The following is a 25,840-nucleotide window of genomic DNA, read 5'->3' as shown; positions in this document are numbered from 1 at the left end:
ACTCCACTTTGGTGGCACCATCATCGATAACATTTCCATCGCTATCGCGCAATGACGGTATTGACTGTGAAGCGAGGCAATGCATCCACTGTGTTTTGCAAGCACTGTTTGCTGCAGCTATAGCAGGGGTGTACATTCCTCCAGTTACCTGGTGTGCTATGAATATTTGTGAATTTTGAGTATTTTTTTTTTAATACTTGCACAGTGAGTCTTATCTGCCAAATGTGTTTCTTTCAGTGTATTCTTCCTACATAAAAAATCTCAGGATAGGTTTTGACGTGCTGGATTGGACAATCCGCTTGTCAGAGTCTTACAAACTATTTTATGGAGGTGTATGTTACAATTTACAAATGCAGCTAGTTTATTTGTAATAGTGAATATAGATGAATACTGTTGAGCATTTCACAACAGTAATTTTGGACAACAACCTCTGCAAAGATAAGAAACTCATATCCAAAGAATCAGGTTGCAAACAGTGAAGAATATTGAATAGCACATTGTCAAGGGAATGAAAAACAGTGAACTGCAAATTCAGCGTTATATAACAACCCATTCAAATGTGATTTTGTCATCCACGGTATGCTTGGTATGTGTGTATTACACAAGGTTATCCACAGATGTGACAAAATGTACTCATTAATACAACACACCAATATCATAAAGGGGAATCAAACACACACTGAATTAAAATGACAACAGACAGCTCCACAGGCTCTTAAAAATATCTTTACTCACACTTCATAAAATGCTCTTTATTTTATTTCATGGTGGATAACTGCATTCACTGAACACTCTTAATCATTTGAATTGGCAACTGTGATGCGCAAAATTTTATTTGCACCGTGTTCCAAGACGACTGTTTAGGTACTGGTGCTCAGCTTATGAACAGTGCTGAAACAAACTGATCCTAACAGTAATAGAGTCCACTAAAAAAATTAAAAAAAAATCTTTTATGCATTTTGTTACGTCTGATACTCACTCAGGTGGTAGCTATTACCATGTTCAGTTTTGTAGCACCAAATGTGTGGTGCTGCAGTTGGCACACGACGGAAAACAGCAGTGTGTCACTTTACATCACTTGAGAGCATCACTTGCGTCTATGGACACTGGTGGCATAGACGAGGAAGAGAGATGATGCTGCCACACCACCTCTGCATGCATTGCTTGATTTGGTAAGAGGGTGGGTGACTTGAAACAGCATAAGGTCAACACCTCAACCCAGCCAGAGTGCCTGATGCCTAACACACCCCTCCTCTTATACAATAATTTGTGAGAAATTCTGCTGTATAATTTTATCTGTGGTATTTACAAAGAAGTTAACTGCTAAGTTTAATGGACAGGTTATCTTACAAACTTGTGGTGAAAAAGATTTCTAACAATTTACAAATATTTTATTTGTTTACTTTCTATGAACTTCTGTTTTAACAAAACCTGATTTATAATACTGACACACTGAAAAACACACGATTAGAGAGACTGTGTACTTTTAAGCACTAAAAGCCATATCAAATAAATGCGTGGTTGCACCCATACTACCCAATACATATACCAGTAGTAAAAATGTGCTACAATCTAATAGCACAGAAATGTGAGGCAACACAAGCCTGTACTTGATGATTTACAAATTGTTTCTTTTAATTTTTCAGTTCTGAGTATATTTATACAAAATACACTGCTTATTGGCTTACATTCTTCAGCAACACAACACAGGGGTTTAATGTTTCAATCATTCACACACAAATTATTTGTTTCTACATCCCACATACAATGAACTACTTCACTGCATTTTATCTGACGTTGGACAGTCACAAACACATACACATAAGTACGAACACAGTGTTTGTTGTTTGCAATGTATACTCAGTCTTACTAAATCAGTTCTAGTCTTCATGTATATTGAACAGTTTAGCAACTTCATTTAAATCATCATACTTGCTCTCATCCTTTAAAACCTGAAAAAGAACAAAGTTATGATTTCTTTCACTGCTTAAAAGCAAGCTAAATAATACAGTACATCTTCTACAAGATTTGTTGAGGTGGGGAAAAAAAAGGTCGAAGACACATTTGTTGCATTTTACTCTTTCTCTTCTTCAATAGTGAATGTTAACACTAAGCTGCAGCAAGTGTGTACATTGTTGGCAAGATTGGGGAAGGTAAAACATTTAAGTGAAGAAAGTAATAGTGCGAGGGAGAAAGCTCAGAAATAGGTTGACAGATGCTGAATATGGGGACTTGAAGGTGCGGGTTGAAGGATGACTAGTGCTGAGAGGAGATCACAAGTGTACAGAGATCTGAGACAAAATGAACTTTATGGAGGGGGCATGCACAGATTCGAATCGTGGAAACTATGGAAGAGAGGCGGAAAGGGGTGGGAGTAAAATGATGGAAGGTGTGAGGAAAATACCATTAAAGTTGACAAAACTGATCTTACACCAGTTATTGTTTCAAATGTTATGAGATATTTCATCCACTACTTTAGAAACTGTTCAGTCAGTGTGTCGTGAATGATGTTCCCCAATTTAGAAGTGTGGGCTTTTGTAGCTGCAGTTCACTTCAGTAAAATTCTAGGAAGTATGACTTCATGATGTGACTGAACTATCAACACTTCTCATGCTATTGCAAGCAGCTTTCATCAGGGTGACTCCCTTAAATTTGTGACATAACTCAATACTGATGCCCTATCCTTCAAGCTGAAAATTATTGGACATTCCGGCTACTGTGTGTTGAACGAATGGCCATCTAAAGAGAAGAATATCAAATACTTGCTAGGAATTCTCAGTAACTTTCACAGTTACAGTAAATGAATCCAGTTTTGTTTTGTTTTAAGGCAAAAAAACAACTAGGGTCATAGCCTGTATCAAAACTGTAGAACACAAAGACAAAGAGAGGAGTGAAAAATGACTACACATCAATCCCAATCAACAGAAGAGAAGACAGCTAGAAACAGTGACATGGAGAAAGGTCTATAAACCCTCAGTGCAAGCGGAGAGGCTAGTGTGTTCGCGTAAAGCTGAGGGATATGATTGCTGTGGGAAGCTACGGTCGGTAAGGTCTTGGCTGATGGAGCAGACTAAGTGTGTCCCACAATGACCTGTCATCCCACATCCATTCCTTGTCCCTTCCCAACTCCTCAATACCCAACCCAAGGTGTGATGCCATCCATGCCAATGGGTGAGTGGCACATGGTAAGATGTGTCGCGAATAGAGCCTCAGGGATACCGGGCGACCTCTCTAAGTAATTAGCCTTGCACTGCGTGGGGTTTCCGTGGTGTGGACCAACTGCATCCCCATATTTCATGGGACCAAAATGGACAAGAAAGAAAATAGCAATACTGAGGGGCGAGTTGAGACCTCACACACACACACACACACACACACACACACACACACACACACACTGGAGGTAAGCTGGTTTACACTAGAAATACAAGAAACTCCAGAAAGAGCATATATGCGAAAAATGGAATCCCCTTCATGCTGATGGTGGACTTCCGTTCTAGGGAGTTAGTGACCATCAGGATGCGGCAACATGAGGAAGGTATAACGAGGGAGTTTGTAATGACGTTGGCATACCTTCCTTAAGAGGACAGCGCTGCTCCTCCTCAAGAGGTGATGAGACTGATGGAAGTCTGTATACAACACGGTGACCAAGTATCGGTTGGATGTGATGCTAATGCCACAACTTACTGCGGAGCAGCACAGTTACCAACAGCAGAGGTACGAATTTTTTAGAATTTCTTCTAGCTAATAACTTAGAGATCCTCAAGAGGGGCAAGGTACCCACATTTAGGAATATAAGAAGGGAAGAGGTAACTGACATAACCTTCAGTTTCACTTTGATTGGTAGTTATGTCAAACAACGGTTTGTGGCTTAGAGCCATCCTCATGAGACCACCTGTATACTTAGTTCGAGGTTGAAATGGGCATTAGATATACCATGTCGTATACGAATCCTAGAAAAACAGTCTGAGAGGCATATAGGAGGGACCTCGACTCAAGTCTATAGGAAGTCAGTACTTTGATAAGTAATACGGTAGAGTTAGAGGAGGTAGTAGAGGCAGCGGGGCTCTTCCATCATACCATGACAACTACTCATTCACTAAGAAGTGTACGAATAGGAATGTAGATAGAATTTTTCCAGCACTCCTGCAACAAGAAAGAGTGAACTAGATTCCTATGCAGGTTATTTAGGGTTAGCCTTGCAGCAGGAATCATTCCTAATGTCTGGAGGGCAGTGAAGGTTGTCTTCATTCCAAACCTGGGAGAACTGATCATACCAAGGCCAAGGATATGAGGCAGGTCAGTCTGTCCTCCTTTCTTCTCATAACATTAGAAAAACTGGTCAACATGCATGTTTGGGAGAGGAGGTTAACTAGGGCCCCTCTACACATAAACCAACATGCATACCAACTAGGAAAATCGTGTGAAAATGCACCCCACCAACTTGTTGGGAAGGTGGAGAAAGCACTACACTTTCAGGAAATAGCCCTCTGCATCTTCTTGGACATTGAAGGGCTTTTGCAACACGACCTTCGAATCCATGGTTAAGGCAGCAGAGGTGCATGGCTTGGAGACCACCATTTGCATGCTTAGTTGTAGAAAGGTAAAAGCCACCATGAGGAAAAAAGTAATCAACGCCACCAGAGGCTGTCCACAAGGAGGGGTCCCGTCCTATCTACTGTGGAACCTTGTGATGAATGAACTTATTGTAGAATTAAACTCTGGACAGTACTTTTGCCAGGAATACACAGATGATCTTGTCATAGTAACACTTGACAAATTTTCAAGTACAGTTAGAGCTATGGCACCAGGAGCATTGAACATTGCGTAAAATTGGCACATGAAACAGCATCTAAGGGTCAGTCCTAAGAAGACTGTTGTTGTACCATTTAGGAGAAATCAGATCCAACACACATATTGGAATCTCACGCTTTTCAATGAAACTCTACCGATGAAGAGGATACCGAAAAATCTGGGGTAACCCTGGATGAGAATCTATAGTGAACCCCTCACATGAGGAGCACCTGTTCCAAGGCAAAAGGTACTCTAATGAGTACCAGGAGAGCTTGTGGTAAAAACTGGGGCTTAAGCCCCAAGTGTATGTACTGGATATACACCACGGCCGTAAGATCTATGATCACTTATGGGGCTACAGTTATGGTGGAGAAAGGTAGAAGAGCAGGTACCTGCTAAGGAGCTTGCTAAGGTGCAGAGATTGGCCTGCTTAGCAATCACAGGTGGAATTAGCACACCTACTGCTGGGATGGGAACCATACTGGACATGCCCCCGTTACACCTGTGGGTAAAGATAGAGGCAGCAGCTGGAGCATACAGGTTACACACTGGCAAAACCTGGAAATCACTGGGATATCTAGGATCTCACACTAAAATACTGAGTGAGATAGACATAAGTATGGTTGTGGAAATGATGGCCAACTATATAACAACTCCCAGCTGCTTCAACAAGCCTTTCAATGCAGTAGTTGAAAGTAGAGAACTTTGGGAAAACAAATTTCGACACCGTACTGGGGACAGTCTGGTTCACTGATGGTTCGAAAAAAGACCAGGGTGTTGGGGCCAGGGTATACAGCATGCCACCCAGGCTGGAGAGTACAATCTCTCTAGGGAAGACGGCCACTGTGCTTCAAGCAGAAATATCTGCTTTCAGGATGTGTATGGAGGAGAATTTGTGGATATCCTACAGAGGTCGTAGCATTTTCATTTATTCAGGCAGCTAAGCAGGCCTGAAAGTACTGTCAGCCTATGCAACAAGATCAAATATCATGGCAGAATGCTACAAAGACCTCATGGAGCTAGAGGAAACCAATAGCGAAAAACCTATTGTTGGTTCCTGCTGAAATTAGTGGTAATGAGCAAGTCAATGGGTTGGCCAGGATTTGGGCGATGACACCATTTTTTGCACCAGAACCCGCCCTGATAATCACCAAGGCAATTATCAAAATAAAACTGAGACTGGACAAGGGGAAAGCATGTAGAATATTGGGTTTAAGTTCCAACAGCAAAAACATGGCGAGGTACTGATGCCAAAGCCATGTTCTAAGAGAAGTCTCTCAATCCTGGGCTTGAACAGGAGAGAAATGGAATTTTTGGAGATTTGTGGTAAGCTTCTATGGGACCAAAACGCTGAGGTCATCGGTCCCTAAATTTACACACTACTTAACCTAACTTACACTAAGGACAACACACACACCCATGCCTGAGGGAGGACTTGAACCTCCAATGGGGGGAGGGAGGGGGGGGGGGGGGACCATGAAAAGACGCCTCAGACCGCGTGGTTACCCTGCGTGGCGAGAAATTAAACTCATGGTTGGACTATTGTCAGGCGATGGGAATTTCAAAAAACACCTACATACAAGGGGGATAATAGAAGCAGACCCCAAATGTAGGATGTGTGGTGTGGGCGTGGAAAATGCATCACGTTTGATCTCCGAAAGCGAAGCATTGGAGATTAAAAGACAGAAAATATTTAGATCAACCAGACCTGAAGAAACTGTGTCCAGCAAAGCACTAGTAAAGGGTCTCCTTGCACTGTTCAAGGGCATTGGTTGGCTTTACTAGAGACACAGGGAACGATAGCACACACAATAAACTCTGTTTCGGAGTGGGCAGCAGCAGGCTTGACCAATGTTGTTCTTGCTTCCCTGATAAATATCAAATCAAATCCAATCAAGGTCTACAAAATACACCGTAGAGAAACTGAGTTCCAGAACTAAAAATTAAATGGCCTTCATCATATTGCTATGACAGATAAAAAGCAAAAATGCGGTTGACAGCCTGCACTTCACAGCTGATAGCTCAGACAGCAAACACAAATGAGAACGTAAGTTGTTAAAAAAAGGCATTCCATCAGGATACGGCTGACCGTCAAAAGTTGAGTGCAATGTGCACAAAGTGGTGGGGGAGCACCACCTAAAAATGGTGATGGTTAAAAAGACAGTGCCCAATACGCAACCTAGTTGTAATTGTCTCCCCGCTGCAAGAGGTGGTCGTGCATGCCCCTGGGAGAGGCTTAATAACCCAGAGCTGGTTCCCATGAAGGGAGGATCAGTGATGATGCCAAAGTGTCACCAACTGCCAACAGTCTGCAACACAAAATCATCGGAGGGAATGTAAGAACTTGTGGGTTGAGGTACAAGAACTGCAGCCTTGGCAGCAGTGTCAGTGGCCTCATTTCCTGTCAGACCGACACAACCAGGAACCCACATAAAAATAACAGTGGCTCCATCAGGAGTGAGCAAGTGACAGCTTTTCTGGACCCATTGCACTAAGGGATGGACAGTGTGCAACATAGAGAGGTTTTAAGGGCACACAGAGTGTCTAACCAGATGACACAATTAAAAAGCCTGTCACCGGATGTACTGCGTGACCTGATACAGGGCGAAAAGCTCTGCTGTAAATACTGAGCAGTGTTCTGGAAGCTAATATGAAAAAACGTTGGCACCAATGACGAAGGCACATCCGACACCATGGTCAGCCCGAGAGCCATCAGTGTACACAAAGGCACTATCGTGGAAGTTCCATGCAAAGGTCATGAAACTGAAGACGATAGAGCGAGGCTGGAGTAGTGCCCGTAGGAGGCAAATGTAGGTTGAGGTGAACATGGGCCACCAGATGAACTCAAGGTGGTGCAGGGTTCTCACCCACCAGAAAAGTTGCACATAGTATGAAGTAAATGATGATGATGATGATGATGATTGGTCTGTGGGGTGCTCAACTGCGTTGTTATCAGCGCCCATACAAATTCACAATCTTTGCTCAGTCCAATCTCACCACCTACATGAATGAGGATGAAATGATAAGGACAACATAAACACCCAGTCATCTCGAGGCAGGTGAAATCCCTGACCCCACTGGGAATCAAATGTGGGACCCCGTGCTCGTTAAGCAAGAACGCGACTGCGAGACCATGAGCTCTGGACAATATGAAGTTACGCTGCCTGAGCAAGAGCCTGAAGCAAACTTCAGGAGGTAAATGGAGAAGTGGGACATGCCCCATACTGGCGATCAAAGGAGTCATCGAAGGAGGCGGCATAGGATGGGTGGCCATGCATGGCAGTCAAATGGCATGCATACCAGCTGAGGAGAAAGTCATGGCAGTAGGATAGCAGTAGCTCGGCAGCTTCTGCATACAGACACTCAACCGGGCTAATGTAAAAGGCGCCAGTTACCAAACAGATGCCATGATGGTGAATAGTATTCAGATGGCATAATAGGGATGAATATGCATATGCATAAACAAAGCACCCATAGTCTAGTTTCAAAAGGACAAGGGAAGGTACAAGCAGAGGAGGGTGGTTCGATCTGTTCACCAGGAAGTGCCACTGAGGCCACACACGACATTGTGAGACCACATACAGTGGGCTGCCAGGTAAGACACATGGGAGGACCAAGAAAGTTTCCTATTGAGCAGGAGCCCCAGGAATTTTATAGTTTCGACGAACAGATGAGCAACAGGCCCAAAATGTAAAGACAGTGGAAGAAACAAACTGTGCTGCCAGGAATTCATACAAAGGTTTGGTCTGTAGGGAAATAAAAGTCATTGTCAATGTTCCATAAGCCAAGACGATCGAGACATCACTCTAGACGCCCATCAATGAGACAAATCCATGGAGAACTGCAACAGATGGCAAAATAGTCAATGAAAAGGGAGCCAAAGATTCCCAGCAGGAGAAAGGTCATTAGAGGGTTAATGGTGACAGTAAAGAGAACGAAGCTCAGGACGCAACAATGAGGCACACCATTCTCCTGGATAACGATGTCTGACAAGGTAGAACCCACACATACCTTGAAAACTCGGCCTTTTAAAAATCCCTGTAGGAAACAGGGCAGTCGGCCTCTGCAGCTGCACTTGTAGGGAGTATGGAGGATACCAGTCCAATAGCAGGTGTTGTAGGCTTTCTCCAAATCGATAAACACGGCCACAGTCTGGGATTTCCACTGAAAACTATTCATGATATGGGTGGACAAAGTGATGAGATGGTCAACTGCAGAACAGCAGGTTCAAAATCCACACTGCGCACTGATTAGTAACTTGTGAGACTTGAGCCATCATACCAGCCGGACATGAATAATACATCCCAACACCTTGCAAAAGGTGAGAGAAATGGGGCAGTAGCTGAAAGGAAGGTGTTTGTCCTTACCGGGTTTGGGTATGGATATGACAGTGGCTTCACACCCACATCTGGGAAACATGCCCTCTGCCCAGATGCGGTTGCACGTACAAAGCAGAAAAGCTTGCCACCCAAGAGAAAAGTGCTGCAACATCTGAATGTGAACATCATCTGGCCCCCCTGGGACAGAGGATCCAGATGAAGTGAGAGAAGATCTAGATCCCTCATAGTAAAGGCGGCATTGTAGCACTCACAATTCTGAGGAGGGAAGGTATGCCCAAGCCTCCTATACTCGTTTCCAATGAAGGAAGGTAGGGTGATAGTGGGAACAGCTCGAAATCTCTGCAAAATGGTGGCCCAAGATATTGTGGATAGCAAGAAGTTCACAATGACTTCATGTGCTACTGTCAGGCCAGAAATTGGGAAATGGATCTTGGTCCCAGAGTGTCGTCAGAGGTTGGCCAACACAATGGAGGAGGGAGTGGAACTATTAAAAGATTTAGTGAATGAAATCCAGCTAGCTTTTTTGTTATCCCAAAGAATGCGATGACACTGTGCATGCAACTGTTTATAATGAATGCAGTTTGCCATTGTAGGATGATGATTAAAAATGCGGAGAGCACTTCTCCATGTGCGAATTGCATCACGGCACACCTCAGTCCACCAAGGGACTGGGACACAGCATGGTAAGGAGGAAGTGCGAGGAATGGCACATTCTGGGCGGTAAGGATAACGTTTGTAAGATATTCTACCTGGTCATCAGAACTGGGGAAACAATGTTTGTCGAAGGTCACCAGGGAGGAGTAAAGCCTCCAGTCGGCCTTAGTAAGCTGCTATTTGGGTGTGCACGTGGGTGGGGTAGGTGTCAGCAAACTGATAGCACACGGGAAATGGTCGTTCGACTACGTGTCAGAGAGAACGGACCACTCAGGACGATGGGCAAGCTGCGCAGAGCAGAAGGATAGGTCCAAATGGAAATAGGTGTACGTGGAGTCTGAAATGAACGTGGATGCTCCTGTCTTAAGGCAGAAGATGTTAAGTTGACTGAGTTCAGCCAAGAGAGCACCTCTCCCACAGGTTCTGGGAGAACCCTAAAGGGGATGGTGCACATTAAAGTCACCGAGCAGCAAAAAGTGTTGAGGTAGCTGTGTAATAAGCAGAAGGAAGTCTGTCCTGGTAACATCGAATGACGGAGGGATGTAAACGGTACAAAGGGAAAAGGTCAAGTCAGAAAGGGAAAAGGTCAAGTCAGGAAGGGAAAAGTGAACTGCAACAGCTTGAAGGCAATTAGTCACGGAGATGGGTTGACTATGAACATCATATCGTATGAGCAGCACGACTCCCCCACAAGATGGGATGCCGTCCTCGGGGGAAGGTCGAAACGGACTGGTAAAAAATGTGAGAGCTCAAAGTGGTCATGAGGATGCAATATTGTTTCCTAAACACAGAGAACAAGTGGATGCCGCAATTATAAAAGCAGCCGTAAATCCTCTTTGCTGTATCGAAGGCTGCGAATGTTGCATTGGAGGAGAGTCATGACAAGGAAAAAAATGTAGGGCCAAGTGGCAACCTTTGAAGACACACTGTTACAGGGCAAAGAGGCAGGAGGACCCTGCTCCATGAGGTTTACAGAAGTGTCGGCATTCTTCTGTTGGCCTGCAGAGTCTAGGCCAGAAAAACAGTTGGTGGTGTGCACATGTGACACGGACGTTGGCAGGGCGAGGGTATCATGTGGCGATTTGGCGAGGAAGACCGTCTGCTTTTGTTTGACTTCTTGGAGCCTTTCCAGTTGGCAGAGGAAGACCCTGATGCTGGTCGTAAGAAGTCTTTGGAAGTATTCCTTCCGTCCTCCTTGGCCGGCCAATTGTGTAGCTGGTGACTTTGCCCCATGAGGCCAAAGTTTGATAGCATGTTGTACAGCTGGAGGAGAAGATGAGGACGCTACCATGATCCTGGGCAATTTCACAACCACGGTGCAGCATTTGAGGTCATATGTCTGCTAGGCCACGTCCTTCATGGAGTGAGAGGTAGCAAGAACAGTAATATAGTTCCCAGATGGTAGAACACAGGGTTTCTGACTAGCCAACAACTTGCAAACACTTTTTCCTTCATCCGGATGTCCTGGACAGCCTGCTCATCAAGATACATGGGACAACCACAGTAGGCGGCGGCACGGACACCATTGCAGTTGATGCAGCAGAGAGGAGGCGAACAATAGTGCTCATGAGCATACCTACCATAGGTTATCCATTTGGCTGGGTGTCGACAGGACTCTTGAGTGTGGTTGTAACGATGACACCGGTAGCAGTGCATCGGGTTCCGAATAAATGGTCTGACTGTGGTAACTTCATAACCTGCTTTGATCTTTGACAGAAGAATCACTCTATCAAAAGTGAGAAAGAGAGTACATATGGTCACTAAGGAGGCATCTACTTTTTTCATCACCTGATGGACTGTAATGACACCCTGATCAGAGAGGTATGTTTTGATTTCTGCCTCTGTCATACAATCGAGCAGCTTAGTGTAAATAGCACCATGTGAAGAATTCAGCATTTGATACACCTCGATATGAACAGGATAGACAGGGAGGAACAAAGCTGCAAGCAGTAGTTGTGCTTGAGAATCAGAAGTAGTATCTAAAAGCAAAGTGCCATTGTATGAACAAGAGTAGGATTTCACAGGGGCAGCAATGGCATCGACACCTTTCTGAATAAATGGATTTACCATAGCGAAAGACTCACTGTCCTTAGTATGTCAAACCACGAGGAGGGTCTTTGAATCGTTAGCCTAACTCCATTTAAGTTTCATAGCCCTTGACTGCTGTTAAGATGATTGGCTCACTGCGAGAAAATCCCCCACGATTTCCAGCATCGCCAATGGTGCACTTCTTCCAACTGGGAACTCCCTTCAGAATGGGGCACACCCGCCTTACGTGATTGTTAACACCTCAGGTCACATGTCCCGGACACCTGACAAGAGGGATCAATCGGCAATTTAGGAAGGCTGCAGCTTATTCATCATCCCTCCATGGGCCTGGCCTCTACCAGGGGGTACGTGTGAATTCTGTGTGTCGATCCGGAGCTGGAAACTAGGCATTACCCAGTCACCTATTATGCGTCAGACGGGTGGGCCAGCCTTCAGGAGCACCAGGGAGGGAGAAGAAAAAGAGGAAACTACAATGCCAAAACAGAGGAAGGCTAAGAGAAGGTGAATGAAGAAAGGAATGAAAAACAGTGGAAAGTATTTTGATACTGACTGCCGAAAATGCAGAATATATTTCAAAAAACAGCCCAGACATGATCCCCAAGGGTGGGGAAAAAGAACAGCAAGAGGATAGACGGATAGACATGCAGCATGGAAAGGGAAAAGAAGCTGCAAAGGCAAGGGACCCTGTGGTAGCCAAGCACGAACCCATCAAAGAGTGGAGAGGCCCCGCGGGAGGGGGTAGAATCTAGTTGAAGCTGCTATGACACAGTGCTGTTTACATATTATATGATGGGACCTGGTATCTGTCAATACTTCATGTAACCTTCATATACGGTGTTTCGAGGACTCAACAGGGTATCTCTACAAGTAATGTAACTGGCAACAGTTCACAACAAAGATGGCAGGAGCCCAGCGTCCTGCTCTTAGTTTATGTTGGTTGGTCACTTTATAATTTCGATGGCCTCTATTATTTTTCTCTTACAAGTTAAGTGGCTGCTTGGCTAAAACATGAGACTGCTTAAATTTTATCACCCCACCACATTTTTTTTTTTTTTTTTCATATTATGCCACTGCCTATGGGTATGAGGAGATTGAGTTAAGGACAGTAGTGGAGGGGGGATTACAGACGTTGGGAGAGTGTCAGCGGATAGTGGAGTGTGGTGAAGAGAGTGTAAGATGGCAGAGGGAAGGATGGAGAGAAGGAAGGAGGATGTAAGAAAGTTAGATGGAGGGTGTTAGAAGGTGCTGGCTGTGAGAGAGAGAATACGCAGGACAGCAGAGGGGGGGAGGTTGGGGGGAGTGGAGAGGGACTGGTGGCTGAGAGGGGCTTAACAAAATTTTGCTGTGGATTTAAGTATGACCCACTGACCTACGAGGCAGAAACTTCTAAATGGTCTAAGTGAGAGACTGCAGTGATCCGTCACATAGGTGACCAATCGCTTTCATATCACACGTTTGGCGGGGAGGGGAGGGGGGGGGGGGGGGGAGGGAGGGGGGGGGGGTCAAATTGCAGCGGTCTGTCACTCATGCCTGGGACACATAAGCATACATGCGTTAAGAGCCAAAATCTTGGTCTAGAACAATTTTGCAGTGTTTGTCGTGTACTTTAAGTACTGACAGCTAATTCAGCACATCAGTCATAGCTGGGTCATGTCATAAGCTTGGAAATATTACAAGAATTATTTCAAACGATCTCAATAGTTCCTATGATTTACTGACAATGAAAAGAAACAATTCAAACATGAGAAAAATGCAAATCTTTGCCGAAGCAGGGAAAAAAGGTAATGAGAACATCGTTTTGGAAATACTGACAATATTCATTGTTAAACAAAATGGTGACTAAACGCGTTATCACATGAGTTAAGACAGTATCCAGGACTCACGGGACAGTCTCTAAACTCATATGGTGTGTTGTACGCTTGCCCTGTTCAACACACACTGAGTACTTGTTGTAAAGGTAATCCGAATCGGAATGCAGCATATCAGTTAAGTGGAGTAACAGTTTATTGGGCCAGTGGAGAGTCTTCCCTTTATATAAATCATATGACACTGATCCTGCCTCTCAGTCCCAGACACAGTCACACTGTGTTTGAAAGCTGTCAAGAGTTTGCGAACTGCTGCTGTGAATTCATCATCTGCACCACTGCGTTCTGAACTTCTGTGGAAATTTAACTAATGTCTCATCAAACCTTCCATTTTCCATTCATCACGCCTTCGAAATAGTAAGCAACTGTGTTTCCTTCAATCAGTTTTGCAGACAGTACTACTTTAGGAGTGTTCCTCCAATTTACTCTCAGTGTCCCAGTGCAATGTATTTTCAGATTCAATAAGGTAAGGTTTTAGCTGTCACTGAAATACTGAGTAATTGTTCATGTAATATGATGGTCAACATGCAGCTTCTCTTTCAACACATGCGACATGACCTTCTCCGCGTGACATTTTCCACCCTTATCAGCAAGCAACCCAATGTACACAATGCACTTTTTTTACACGACTATCCAGGTTGTTTAGCATGTATATTTTGACACTATATTTATGCCTTTTACTTCATATATGTTGTCTGAAGACCAATCTCCCCCTTCAAAGAATCATAGATTCATCTAAAGATAGGTCTCTTCCTGAATAATAAACTCCACACATTCTATTGTTGAATCAATTTAGAATACGTCATATTTTATATAATCGATCATCTACTATTGGGTGTTCTGGCTGTGAATTTTTAGCAAAATTAATGAGTTTAAGTCACATATCTGCCCCTGCTCATGGTCATCATTATTTCTCTTTTTTGAAACAGATTTTCTTTTTCCCGATACTCCAATGATCAAGGGTTTTCATATTACCCATATGTAATGAAATACCAAAGAAAGACTAATATTTGGTATTTACTAAAAATCCTGTACCTGTCCTTTGTATTATTGCTCAAATGTAGTCACAGCATTATTTGTTTCATGAACTAGATGCTGGAGAATGGCTTCTGTAAGTAGTAGCCTAAAGAAATTCACAGGAAAAATGCTGGTGGGATGAATGAGTACACATTCCTCTTTTGTAAATGGATGACAATGCCTGTCATGTGGTTCATCACGGCTGGTTTCACCTTATTAATGTGTGCCAGTGTAGGTTCATCTTCAATCTCAAAATCGCTGTCTTGTAATACATTCAGTACTTAATCAGCAGAGACTTTTTCAATTTTCCTATACTTTTTAGGGTTAGTAGGTTTGGGGGTCTGTTGACTAGTTGTCATTTCGAACAATCTACCCCACAGACAACTAAGCCAATAGAAAAAAGTTATATACATATAAAACGGTAGGAACAAAATTGTTCCCGGACACACTGCCGTTTGTACAAAAATGTATGGGCTAGTGGCTCATGTTTATTTTTACAAGCATCAGCAGCAGCAGCAAACGTGTTAGGGTGGCAAGGTGAAGTGTGTTTGGACACTAGAAGGAAAAATGGGGAAAGGAGAGGAGAGGACAAAAATATTTGGAAGGCGGGAAAGAAAAGTCATCTGTGGAAATGCAGGGCAACAATGTGGGTTACAGAGGAAAAGTATTAAGTGGGCACAGCAACAAAAATAAGAAAAGGGTGGTGCGAGGTGATGTGTAGTGTGAAGACAATAAGGTCATTTGGGGGGATGCAAATGAACACAACTGCTTAACTATATATAAACCAAAACAATTACAAGCTTTCATAATTAATGATAAATAATGAGCCAGTATTCTTCACAATGATATTACCTGTCGTGCTGTGGACATTCGGTTGAATACATTCCATAAGACTATTCCCACAACTGTTTCATCTCTTAGGTAGAAGATGACACCTTTCTCATAATTTTCACCTTTCTTTGGTGCAGAAGGAGCTGATACAGTTGCTGGTACTGGCATCTTGTCCTATTCCAAAGAACAAATCGAAGGAATACTATTATTTATTAGATAAATTTTAACACAACTAGATACCATAACTTATTTAAAAGGAGTCAAAAGTCAGTACACATTATACGTAATAGCAACATACCTCTCCACCTTTATTTTTTGCATCTATGGCTGATATTTTGGCTTCAGAAGTACTATCATCACATGGCTTGGCATAAACTCCAACAGTTGGCAATTGTGCATCAACAATGCCTATAGCCTCAAAGCCAACATCAGGTCCCAGATCAGACCAAAACATAGACTGATGCCAGTAATGCTTTCCTGTGCATAATGGAAGAACTATATAATTCTATGCATGGAAAATATTTAGACACCACTAATTACTAAATAAAAAAAGAGGAAATTCATCTACCATCATGCTAGTAACATGAATGATCATTACACAATTTTGTAGCCAAATCACATGGTAACATTAATTTCTTGGTAAAAACATCACGACAATGAATGTAATTTTTTAATAACTTTGTTTATGTTTATATCCAAATGATGACAAAACCGTGTGACCACCTCTTACAAAACTGAGTTATCTTCGTGATTCATCACTAAACAAAATCTCATATAGAACAAGTTCAGAGGAGTTTGGCCTGAAAGGTAACTGAAGCAGACGAATGTGTATTACAAGAGAATCCATCATGATCACATTATCATTGATTCATACAAACTAAGGACTTTCAGGTCCTTTCCAAGGACACAAATTTTCTCGAACAACCTAAATCATACAAGGTTTTAGATTATTTTCTGAACACAAGGGACTCTACTTCGATCATACAATAATTATTTGTTCGAATGATACCACTGGAAAGTTAATCTATTAGCACTGAGAACGGGCAGTGTAAAACATGAAATGGTGTTAAAACTAACAGATATTGCAGAAAGTTACTCGCCGATATGGTGACAGTAGACAATGGCGCGGCACGGTAGGAATAGTGGATACCAAACGAAGTCACTACCTTGCCGCTGAGTGTCACCAGCACGACACCAAATTTTATGAACATGAGGCATGGAATAAGAAAGTCTTGCAGCGTATACACCAATTTACAAATCAGGCTGCTTAGCATATGTAGAGATGGTGTAGTACGGGTGAATAATAAGCCTCTCACCATGAAGTGCTTCACCACGCAGCAGGTCCGTTGCAGTGGGGGACAAACATGATGATGATGCTGTGAGCAGAATACTAAGACAGATAGAGTGAGCACTAAGTTGGCGGGAGCCCACTAGGAACCGAGTTATTGTCCTGTACTAGTTGCCAATGGCTGTAGTAGGCAGGTATCCAGCTGCATGGCGGACTTGACAGCTTGGGGCGGAATTCAACATGTAAAGGAAGAAACTCGCTGCCTTAGCAGATGCCTATAGAAAACTAGAAATTTATGAAGCTGCTAAGAGACGTGCAGCAGAAGGCCACCACATGGTCATGAAATTCTCTCCTTCATATGTTCAAAAAATTTGTATGAAATCTTATGGGACTTAACTGCTAAGGTCATCAGTCCCTAAGCTTACACACTACTTAACCTAAATTCACCTAAGCGCACACACACACACACACACACACACACACACACACGAGGGAGGACTCAAACCTCCGCCGTGGCCAGCCGCACAGTCCATGACTGTAGTGTAGTGCCCCCCCCCCCCCCCCACACACACACACACACACACACACACACACACACACACACACACACACACACAAGGGAGGACTCTAACCTCTGCCGGGACCAGTCACACAGTCCATGACTGTAGCGCCTTAGACCACTCGGCTAATCCCGCGCGGCTCTCCTTCATAGATCGCCAAAATGAAGAATGAGAAGGCAATTCCCATTCTCTTTACTGCACTAGCTCACACCAAGCATCTACAGTGTGTTTCACGAAGATACAACGACCCTTCCACAGCTCACCTTCTGAACCATTGGAGATGCAGTGAGCAGACAAACCGTGGGTGTTTATTCCCCAAGAAAGTGTGATAATACTACATGAAATAATACATAAATTACTAAAAACATTAATGCAAGAAATGCATACGATCAAAATTTACGTAAACCTTTGCACACTGATCTACAAGGCTACCAGACCAGGAAAACTGCCCAGATAAAGGACGCGCTGGCCAACACGTACAAGCAGGAAATAATCTTAATCAATGTTATGCATCCCTAATAAGAATTAAGTAAGGTTGAGGCAGTTTCTGGTTTGTGTTAAACGTTTGAGGCGAAAAACTGGCATTTTTGGACTTCTTACAGTTTTCTGCTTATAATTCGAAACAATACATCCTACACAACATTCCCAAAAAACACCAAAATGAACATTCCCAAAAAACACCAAAATGAACATTCCCAAAAAACACCAAAATGAACATTCCCAAAAAACACCAAAATGAACATTCCCAAAAAACACCAAAATGAACATTCCCAAAAAACACCAAAATGAACATTCCCAAAAAACACCAAAATGAACATTCCCAAAAACACCAAAATGAACATTCCCAAAAACACCAAAATAAACATTACTGAATATTCCCAAAACACCAAAATAAAATTTATTCTGCCATTTAGCCATGTATCACCAAAGATCTTCAATTTTTACCAATTTGATGGCAGAGTGAGTTAGGCTCATGTTCCAATGCCTGTATCTGGAAAACAGCTACCTTAAATGAAAAACTGTCATACAGAAAATTGTTGAGCATCGAATTCAGTGCAAAAAGAACTCTTAAATTTTAAAATTCATAAAACTACAAATAAAAATGTGGAAGTATTTGCTGCTAAAACTTTTTTGTGAAGTCTAATTAATTCTGAATGTCCAAATATCATATATAAAGGCAATTTAGTTAGGTACCTGCCTACCTAATTTATTAATTTAATTGTTCAAGTAGGTAATTTACAGTGTTCTGTGTTACCCACTTGGGTTTATGATGATCACTCAAAGAGTATCCAACAGAGAGGGGGGAAAACCATGGAAATTATTCAAGGGGAGACACTTTAAGGAAGTGCAATTCCTGAGGAGGAGCTGAGTAGTGCCCCTGCAAGCCACGAAGTTTACAGTCAAGTACCTGTCAGTTGAAGTGCTTTCCATGAGAAGTCAGCCCAATAGATCGTCATACTTCGTCTTTCAGCTAGCCTCATATCCATTAACTCTATTTGATGATGATGGAATAATGCACAAGACCAGAAAATCAGGCCTCTTTAAACTGTTCAACCCAGTCACTGTTAAGATCACAAGCATGAAAGACCTCCCCCTTGACAGTGGGTTCCTCTTACACTGGGTTCTGTAGGATATTCATGAAATGTTTTCCTCCAGCCTTGAAAAATACATGAACCATGTCAGGAAACACTTCCTTCAGCACTTAGTATCTGATGGATACCCTGAAGAGAGAACAAAGGGAAACGTAAAATCTGTTGAAAGTGCCTGAACAGCCTGCACCATGTCATCAGCTTCTGATTATTTGATGAGACAATGTCACCAACTACGCCAAAAGAATGTTTAGTAAGAAACGAACTTAATAGGAAATGTGCCATCTCAATACTGACAGAAAAATTATATGATTAAGAGTACTAGGCCAAGTGGGCCACTGAAGATGCAGACCCCTTGAAACATCACACCTTCTGTGGCCGTGACACCGCCTATACATTTTTTCGACATGGCAAAATCAAATTTATAAACACATTTCAAAGGGACGCAAACCTCCAACACATCATCTCAGATATCGTGGATCCCAAAATCACTCGTGATAAGGTCGCTGGTGCAGGAGTTACGTTCATTATGTGTTTGTGCACAGGTGCCAGCTCCAAACCTTTGAATGAAATTTGTCAGCAACTATTCCAAAGGCCTTTATTGAAAAATAGTAATTTCAGTTTGGCTTCTCTGCCTACTACTGATGCTCACCAGCATTCCCTTGGGGTCTACTTGCATGTACAGATATGGAGAAACCATCAGATGGATCCATTGAAATGAGGATGGATGACTACAAAAAATGGCCTGATCCCCACTGCAACCACCCAACAGCCAGGGATCCTGCAGAAGAAAGAAGGAATGCCAAGCAGCTAATTCCTGCAGGAAAGTATCTATACAGTGCTTGGCTACATGAGGCAATTGCCAGGGGCTTATGCTAGCAGAAGAGAACATCTTCCTTGATTACATGCAAATCGACAATGTGATTGACACCACTGAGGAGAAAATCTATTTAGATTCCATGCCAGAAGAGGATGAAGAATTATATGACCACGTTTCCTTCCCAAGACCACTTCCCCGAAATATACAAAAACATCAAAAAATAAATTGTAAATGAATATAAATGTAGATTAATAATTGCTGAAAGAATGCCTGTAAAAAAAAATTCTCTCTGATCAGTTTTATATTTTAATTCAAATACATTTCCATTAATAAAATCGTTCATTTGATTTTGTAAAATTTTATTATTTTTTTAAATTTTAAACCTGTTTATCATCATTTTGGACTGGCACGGTAATTAATTAATTTAATACTAACACATAGAACTAACTACGTAAGCAGGTAGGTGGCTCACTAAATTGCCCTTAGATCTGAGTATTTGGATGAATGTGGATGATTTGACATTCAAAAGTAATATGACTTCACAAAATAAATCTTAGTAAGCGTTTGATGCTGCAAATTCTTTCACATTTTTATTTGTATTTTGCACAGGTGCGAGAGAAATTTAAATTTTAGGGGATTCTTGTGCAGAATTTGATGTTCTGAAACTTTAATGTAGTTCTGTTGGGTTCATATTGTAATGGTACAGTAGCAAATGTAAAAATGCAGCATTTGTATGATGTGCTCGATGCTGTGAAAATGATTGTTTTTTCATGTTTCTACGATACTTATCTACCTCTGTGGTATAAAACGATGGACATAGTCCAAATAAAGAGGATTTGGTTTTTCATTTTTGCCTTAAAAAATTGAATTATGTTCTCTTAAACAACTTTTATGAACAGTCTTTCATAAGACATCGATAATTAAGAACTTTTGTTTTAATTGGAAACAGGAATTTAGTGTCCAATATGTAATTAGAAACAAGACTACTTGCATTATTCATAAAAAAAATCATAATTTTTATAGCTACGAGATGTAGGTATTTGAAATTGAATGAGAAACAAAAATTGATACTGGTAAGATTTGAACCTCCGGACGAAACACTGTGTGTTATTCAAGCTACTATTACCCTACTGCCTGCGCTACCAGTTTGATTCAAATCTACTAATCAACTGTGGTACATACAACTTCAAATCAGATTATTTCCGTAAATTTATGAGAAACATTAAGAACAGCCCATTTCTCGGCACTTTTTAACCACGTTACAGGTGCCTGTTTCACTACAACAGAAAGCAGCCTCCGCCATTTCCATATTATGCATTAACAGCACGACAAACCGAGCACAACGCTGGAGAGGCTGTGACTGTACACGATTTTTGAAATAAAAACTATGTAGCTAAAGCATGATTAAGAAAAACGTCGATGGTTGTTAATACATTTGAATATCTTGAAGTTTCATTTAAAGTAGCTTAGTAATAAGATCATGTAATACAGAAGTAGGACCTACTTCGAAGAGCGTAACACCAGTGCATGAGTGGTACGGCTGCTGACCAATCATCGCGTTTGTGTATGTTTACATCAGGTTTAGCATTATGATGAACAGATTTATAGAGCTGTAAACTATCTACCAGATGGAAGAGCCCGCCCTTCATTTAACATGCTGTCAATATATTTTCGGCAATAACCATTTTATTGTTGGCCGGTTGGCTGATTTAAAGGATCTCAGAAGGGACCAAACTATGTCATCGGTCCCTTGTTCCTAATAAAACAATGCCACAAGTGTGAGACTAAAACTGATGAAACATATAACACAAAACGGAAAGAAAGGAAAAGCCACAAGACTGAAGGGAAGGCAACGAACACTAAAGGAACAAAAGAGGACAAGAAAACAACAGACAGACACTAGAAACAGAAGAGAGTAAAACATGAAAGCAGATTACAGTGGCTGGCCAACCACAAGAATAAAAGGGAAAGCCAGCCACTCTCCAACACATTAAAACCTCCACTCAAAAAACCACTACTTGCTCAGGCAACAAAGGACATGCGCTAAAACCTACATAGAAGTATAAAACCCACTCTCATGGATAAAACATACAACTAAAGCTGCTGTGGAGGCACTGTCACCCAGCACCAAAGGCAGGGTGCTGGGAAAGTTAAACGTCTGCCGCAGAGCGGCTAAAAGTGGGCAGACCAGCAAGAGCTGGACGACTGTCATTTGGGAGCCACAGTGACACTGAGGTGGGTCCTCGCAACGGAGTAGGTAACCATGTGTTAGCCACGTATGGCCAATGTGGAGCCGGCAGAGGACAACTGATTCACTGTAAGACGCCTGCATGGAAGACTTTCACACATTCATAGTCTCCTTAATGACACGCAGTTTAATGTGCGTGCTGTTATGCCATTCCGACTCTCAAAGCCGGAAAACCCTGCGGTGTAACACAGAATGCAGGTCAGCATCAGAGATGCCTATCTCCAGAAGCAGTTTCCGCGTCACCTGTTTGACCAGCCTGTCGACAAGTTCGTTACTGGGGATTCCAATCTGTCCTGGAGTCCACACGAACACCACGGAACGGCGGGACTTTTCCAAGGCATATATGGACTCCTGAATGGACGCTACCAGAGGGTGGCGAGGTAGCACTGGTTGATAGCTTCTAGGCTGCTCAACGAGTCAGCACACAGGAGAAATGACTCACTAGGGCTTGAGCGGATGTACTGAAGAGCACAAGATATGGCCACCAGTTCTGCAGTGAATACACTGCAGCCAACTGGCAAGGAGTGCTGCTCAAAATGTCCTCCATGAACATATGCGAAGCCTACGTGACCATCAGCCATTGAGGTGTCGGTGTAAACCGCTTCAGAGAACCAGAACACGTCAAGAATCGAGAGGAAGTGACAGCGGAGAGCGGCAGGGTTAACGGAGTCCTTAGGGCCATGCAAAAGGTCCAGACGAAGCTGCGGCCGAGGGGTACACCATGGAGGTGTACGTGAAAAGACCACAGGTAGAGGTGGTACAGGGAAGGACTCCAGTTCGGAGAGAAGGGGTCCCACGCAAACTGCAATCGTGTTAGCCCCCATCTGAGCTGCCGATGCGGAAGATGGACTGCCGCGGGTGGGAAAAGGAGACAGTAATTCGGATGCTCGGGGGAACAATGAGTGTGCGATGCGTAATTGACAAGTAGTTGTGCACGTCTGATCTGCAGTGGAGGGACACCAGCCTCCACCAGTACACTGGCCACCGGACTCGTCCTAAAAGCTCCTGTTGCTAATTGAACCCAACAGTGGTGCACAGGGTCGAGTAAATGCAATGCTGAAGGCACTGTCGAACCATAAACCGCACTCCCATAGTCAATTCGAGATTGGACAAGGGCTCTGTAGAGCAGCAGCAGCGTAGAGCGATCTACACCCCAATTGGTGTTGCTCAGGCAACAGAGGGCACTGAGGTGCTGCCAGCACTTCTGCTTAAGCTGACGAAGATGGAGCCAAGTCAATCGAGCATCGAAAACCAGTCCAAGGAATTGGTATGTCTCCACAAAAGTGAGTGGATCGTCATTAAGGTAAAGCGCAGGTTTCTGGATGAATGGTACGACGCCGACAGAAGTGCACGACACATGACTTTGCGACTGAAAACTGGAAGCCGTGGGCTAGAGCCCATGACTGCACCTTGTGGACGGCTCTCTAGAGGCGCCGATCAGCAAGAACAGTACTGGAGCAGCAGTACAAAATGCAGAAGTCGTCTGCATACAGAGAAGGTGAGACAGAAGGCCCGACAGCTGCTGCTAGACGGTTAATGGCCCCTAAAAATAGACACACACTCAATACAGAGCCCTGCGGGACTCAATTCTCCTGTATATGGATGGGACTATGGGAGTCAGCAACTTGGACACAGAAAGTATGTAGCGACAGGAAGTTTTGGATAAAAATCAGGAATGGTCCCTGGAGACCACACTCACACAATGTGGCAAGGATATGACATTGCCAAGTATGCTTTACGCAAGTCAAAAAAGATGGCAATCAGGTGTTGCCATCTGGAAAAGGCTGTTCGGATGGCAGACTCAATAGACACAAGATTATCAGTGGTAAAGCGACCCTGGCGGAAGCTACTCTGAGATGGATCCAGCAAGCCACGTGACTCCAGGACCCAACCGAACCGTTGGCATACCATACATTCCAGCAGCTTACAATGCAGGTGAAACTGACGGGCCGATAGCTATCCCCATCAAGCGGGTTTCTACCGGGTTTGAGCAGGAGCCGTGTTGGGGCAATGTGCAAGGGCACTGAGGAGCTCCCACTCTCTAAATGGGGCATTATAGGATTCACTGCAGCGTGTAGTGGATGAGAGGATGTTCCCTTCCAGCCACCGTTTGAGTGTGCAAAAGGTTGGGGGGGGGGGGGGGGGGGGGTAATTCTCCGATGCAGAGGCTCGAGCAAAGTGCTCGGCAATCACATTTGCGTTAGTACATAACTCGTCATTTATGGTAACACCAGGGGCAGCTGTTAGGGCTCAGTACCCGAAAAGATGTTTGATCTATGCCCAGACTTGGGAAGGTGACGTGTGGCACCCAATGGTGGAAGTGTATCTCTCCCAACACTCCTTCTTACATTGTTTGATAAGGTAGCGAACAAGGGCACAGAGCCATTTAAAGGCTATGAGGTGCTCCAGGGAAGGGTGCTGCCGCTTATGCCACTATAGAGCTCACCGACGTTCCTTAACTGCTTCAGCGACTTCCGACGACTACCAACGGACTGCCTTATGGCTCGGGAACCCTAAAGAGCGAGGGATCGCGTTTTCTGCTGCAGAAACAATTGTGCTAGTCTCCTGCTCAACCATCATTTTGATGTTACCATGTGGGAGAGATTCAGCGGTGAGAGCAGAGGTGAAAGTTCCCCAAGTCCGCCTTGTTCAAAGCCCATCTGGGCAGGCGTCCGTGTGCCTGACGCTGGGGCAGTGACAGGAAGATGGGGAAGTGGTCACTACCATACAGGTCGTCACGTGCTCTCCAGTTAACTACCATGAGCCACACTGAAATGTGTGGCGGCCCCAGTACATAAGAGGCAGAGGTCGAATTGCGACAGTAAAGTTTGGCATCTCTGCCTCAGCCAGTAAGCATGGTACCACCCCACAAGGGGTTATGGGCATTAAAATCTCCCAGAAGCAGGAAAGGTTTAGGGAGTTGATCAATCAGTTCAGCTAATACATTCAGGGGTACTGCACCATCTGGAGGAAGATATATATTGCAGACAGTTATTTCCTGCATCATCGTTATTCTGACAACCACAGCTTTAAGAAGGTTTGAAGGGGCACATGTTCACTACAGACCGAGTTTAGGACATAAACACAAACTCAACCTGACACTTGATTATAGTCGCTACGGTTCCTGTAATATCCCTTATAGCCATGGAGGGCAGGGGTCCGCATTGCTAGGAACCAGGTTTCCTGGAGGGCAATGCAGATAGTAGGTGTAAAGCTTAACAGTTGCCGTAGCTCAGACAGGCGGTGGAAAAAACCACTGAAATTCTACTGGAGGATGACATCATGAGACTGGGAATGCATGGACCATTCAATGAGGCAGTTTATGCCTCAGAGTCACCTGCTGCCACCGATTTAATGCCTGAGCAGTCTATATTCAGTGTGTCTGAGGATCTGACGAGATCTAGGTCCTCAGCGGACACCAAAATCTCCACCCCATCCTCAGCTGCAGCGCTTGTAGGTAGCAGTGGTGTGGGTGCCACCACAATTTCCTTGGTCTTAGGGGTTTTCTTTTTGGATTTCTCTCGCTGCTCCTTGGGTTTTCCTGGCTGGGAGGACTTCACTGGCTCAGTCTCCGGGACTGAGGATGAGTGTGAAGCCCTACGACGACCAGCTGCTTTTGGGCTCTACAGCCACTGGTGGGTGTTGTCTTTCCCACTAGAAGAAACCTGGAAACGGAGTGACCAAAGTGACCCCTTCCTAGTGAGAGAAGCCTTAGAACACTTACACTTCTCCGGCTTAGAAGTGGGGAATGGACTTCCCCAATGGTTGGAGAGCTGTTGCTCCTG

General features: G+C 43.6%; 1 protein-coding gene across 1 annotated transcript in view; it reads right to left on the bottom strand.

Annotated features, from left to right (window-relative positions):
- Window positions 1-762: 762 nt before the first annotated feature.
- The window catches only part of LOC126412405 (apoptosis-inducing factor 1, mitochondrial), a 106,488-nt gene continuing 81,410 nt past the window's right edge, over window positions 763-25,840 (bottom strand). The window contains exons 10-12 of the mRNA XM_050081989.1: window positions 15,849-16,027; window positions 15,572-15,724; window positions 763-1,952 (exon numbers count right to left, since the gene is read on the bottom strand). Of these exons, the coding sequence (XP_049937946.1) occupies window positions 1,881-1,952; window positions 15,572-15,724; window positions 15,849-16,027 (404 nt within the window). The 3' untranslated portion in view covers window positions 763-1,880. The remainder of the gene's footprint in view (window positions 1,953-15,571; window positions 15,725-15,848; window positions 16,028-25,840) is intronic.

Source organism: Schistocerca serialis, chromosome 7, assembly GCF_023864345.2.
Source record: "Schistocerca serialis cubense isolate TAMUIC-IGC-003099 chromosome 7, iqSchSeri2.2, whole genome shotgun sequence".
Taxonomy (NCBI): Eukaryota; Metazoa; Arthropoda; class Insecta; order Orthoptera; family Acrididae; genus Schistocerca; species Schistocerca serialis.
This window is presented reverse-complemented; position numbering and strand designations above follow the sequence as displayed.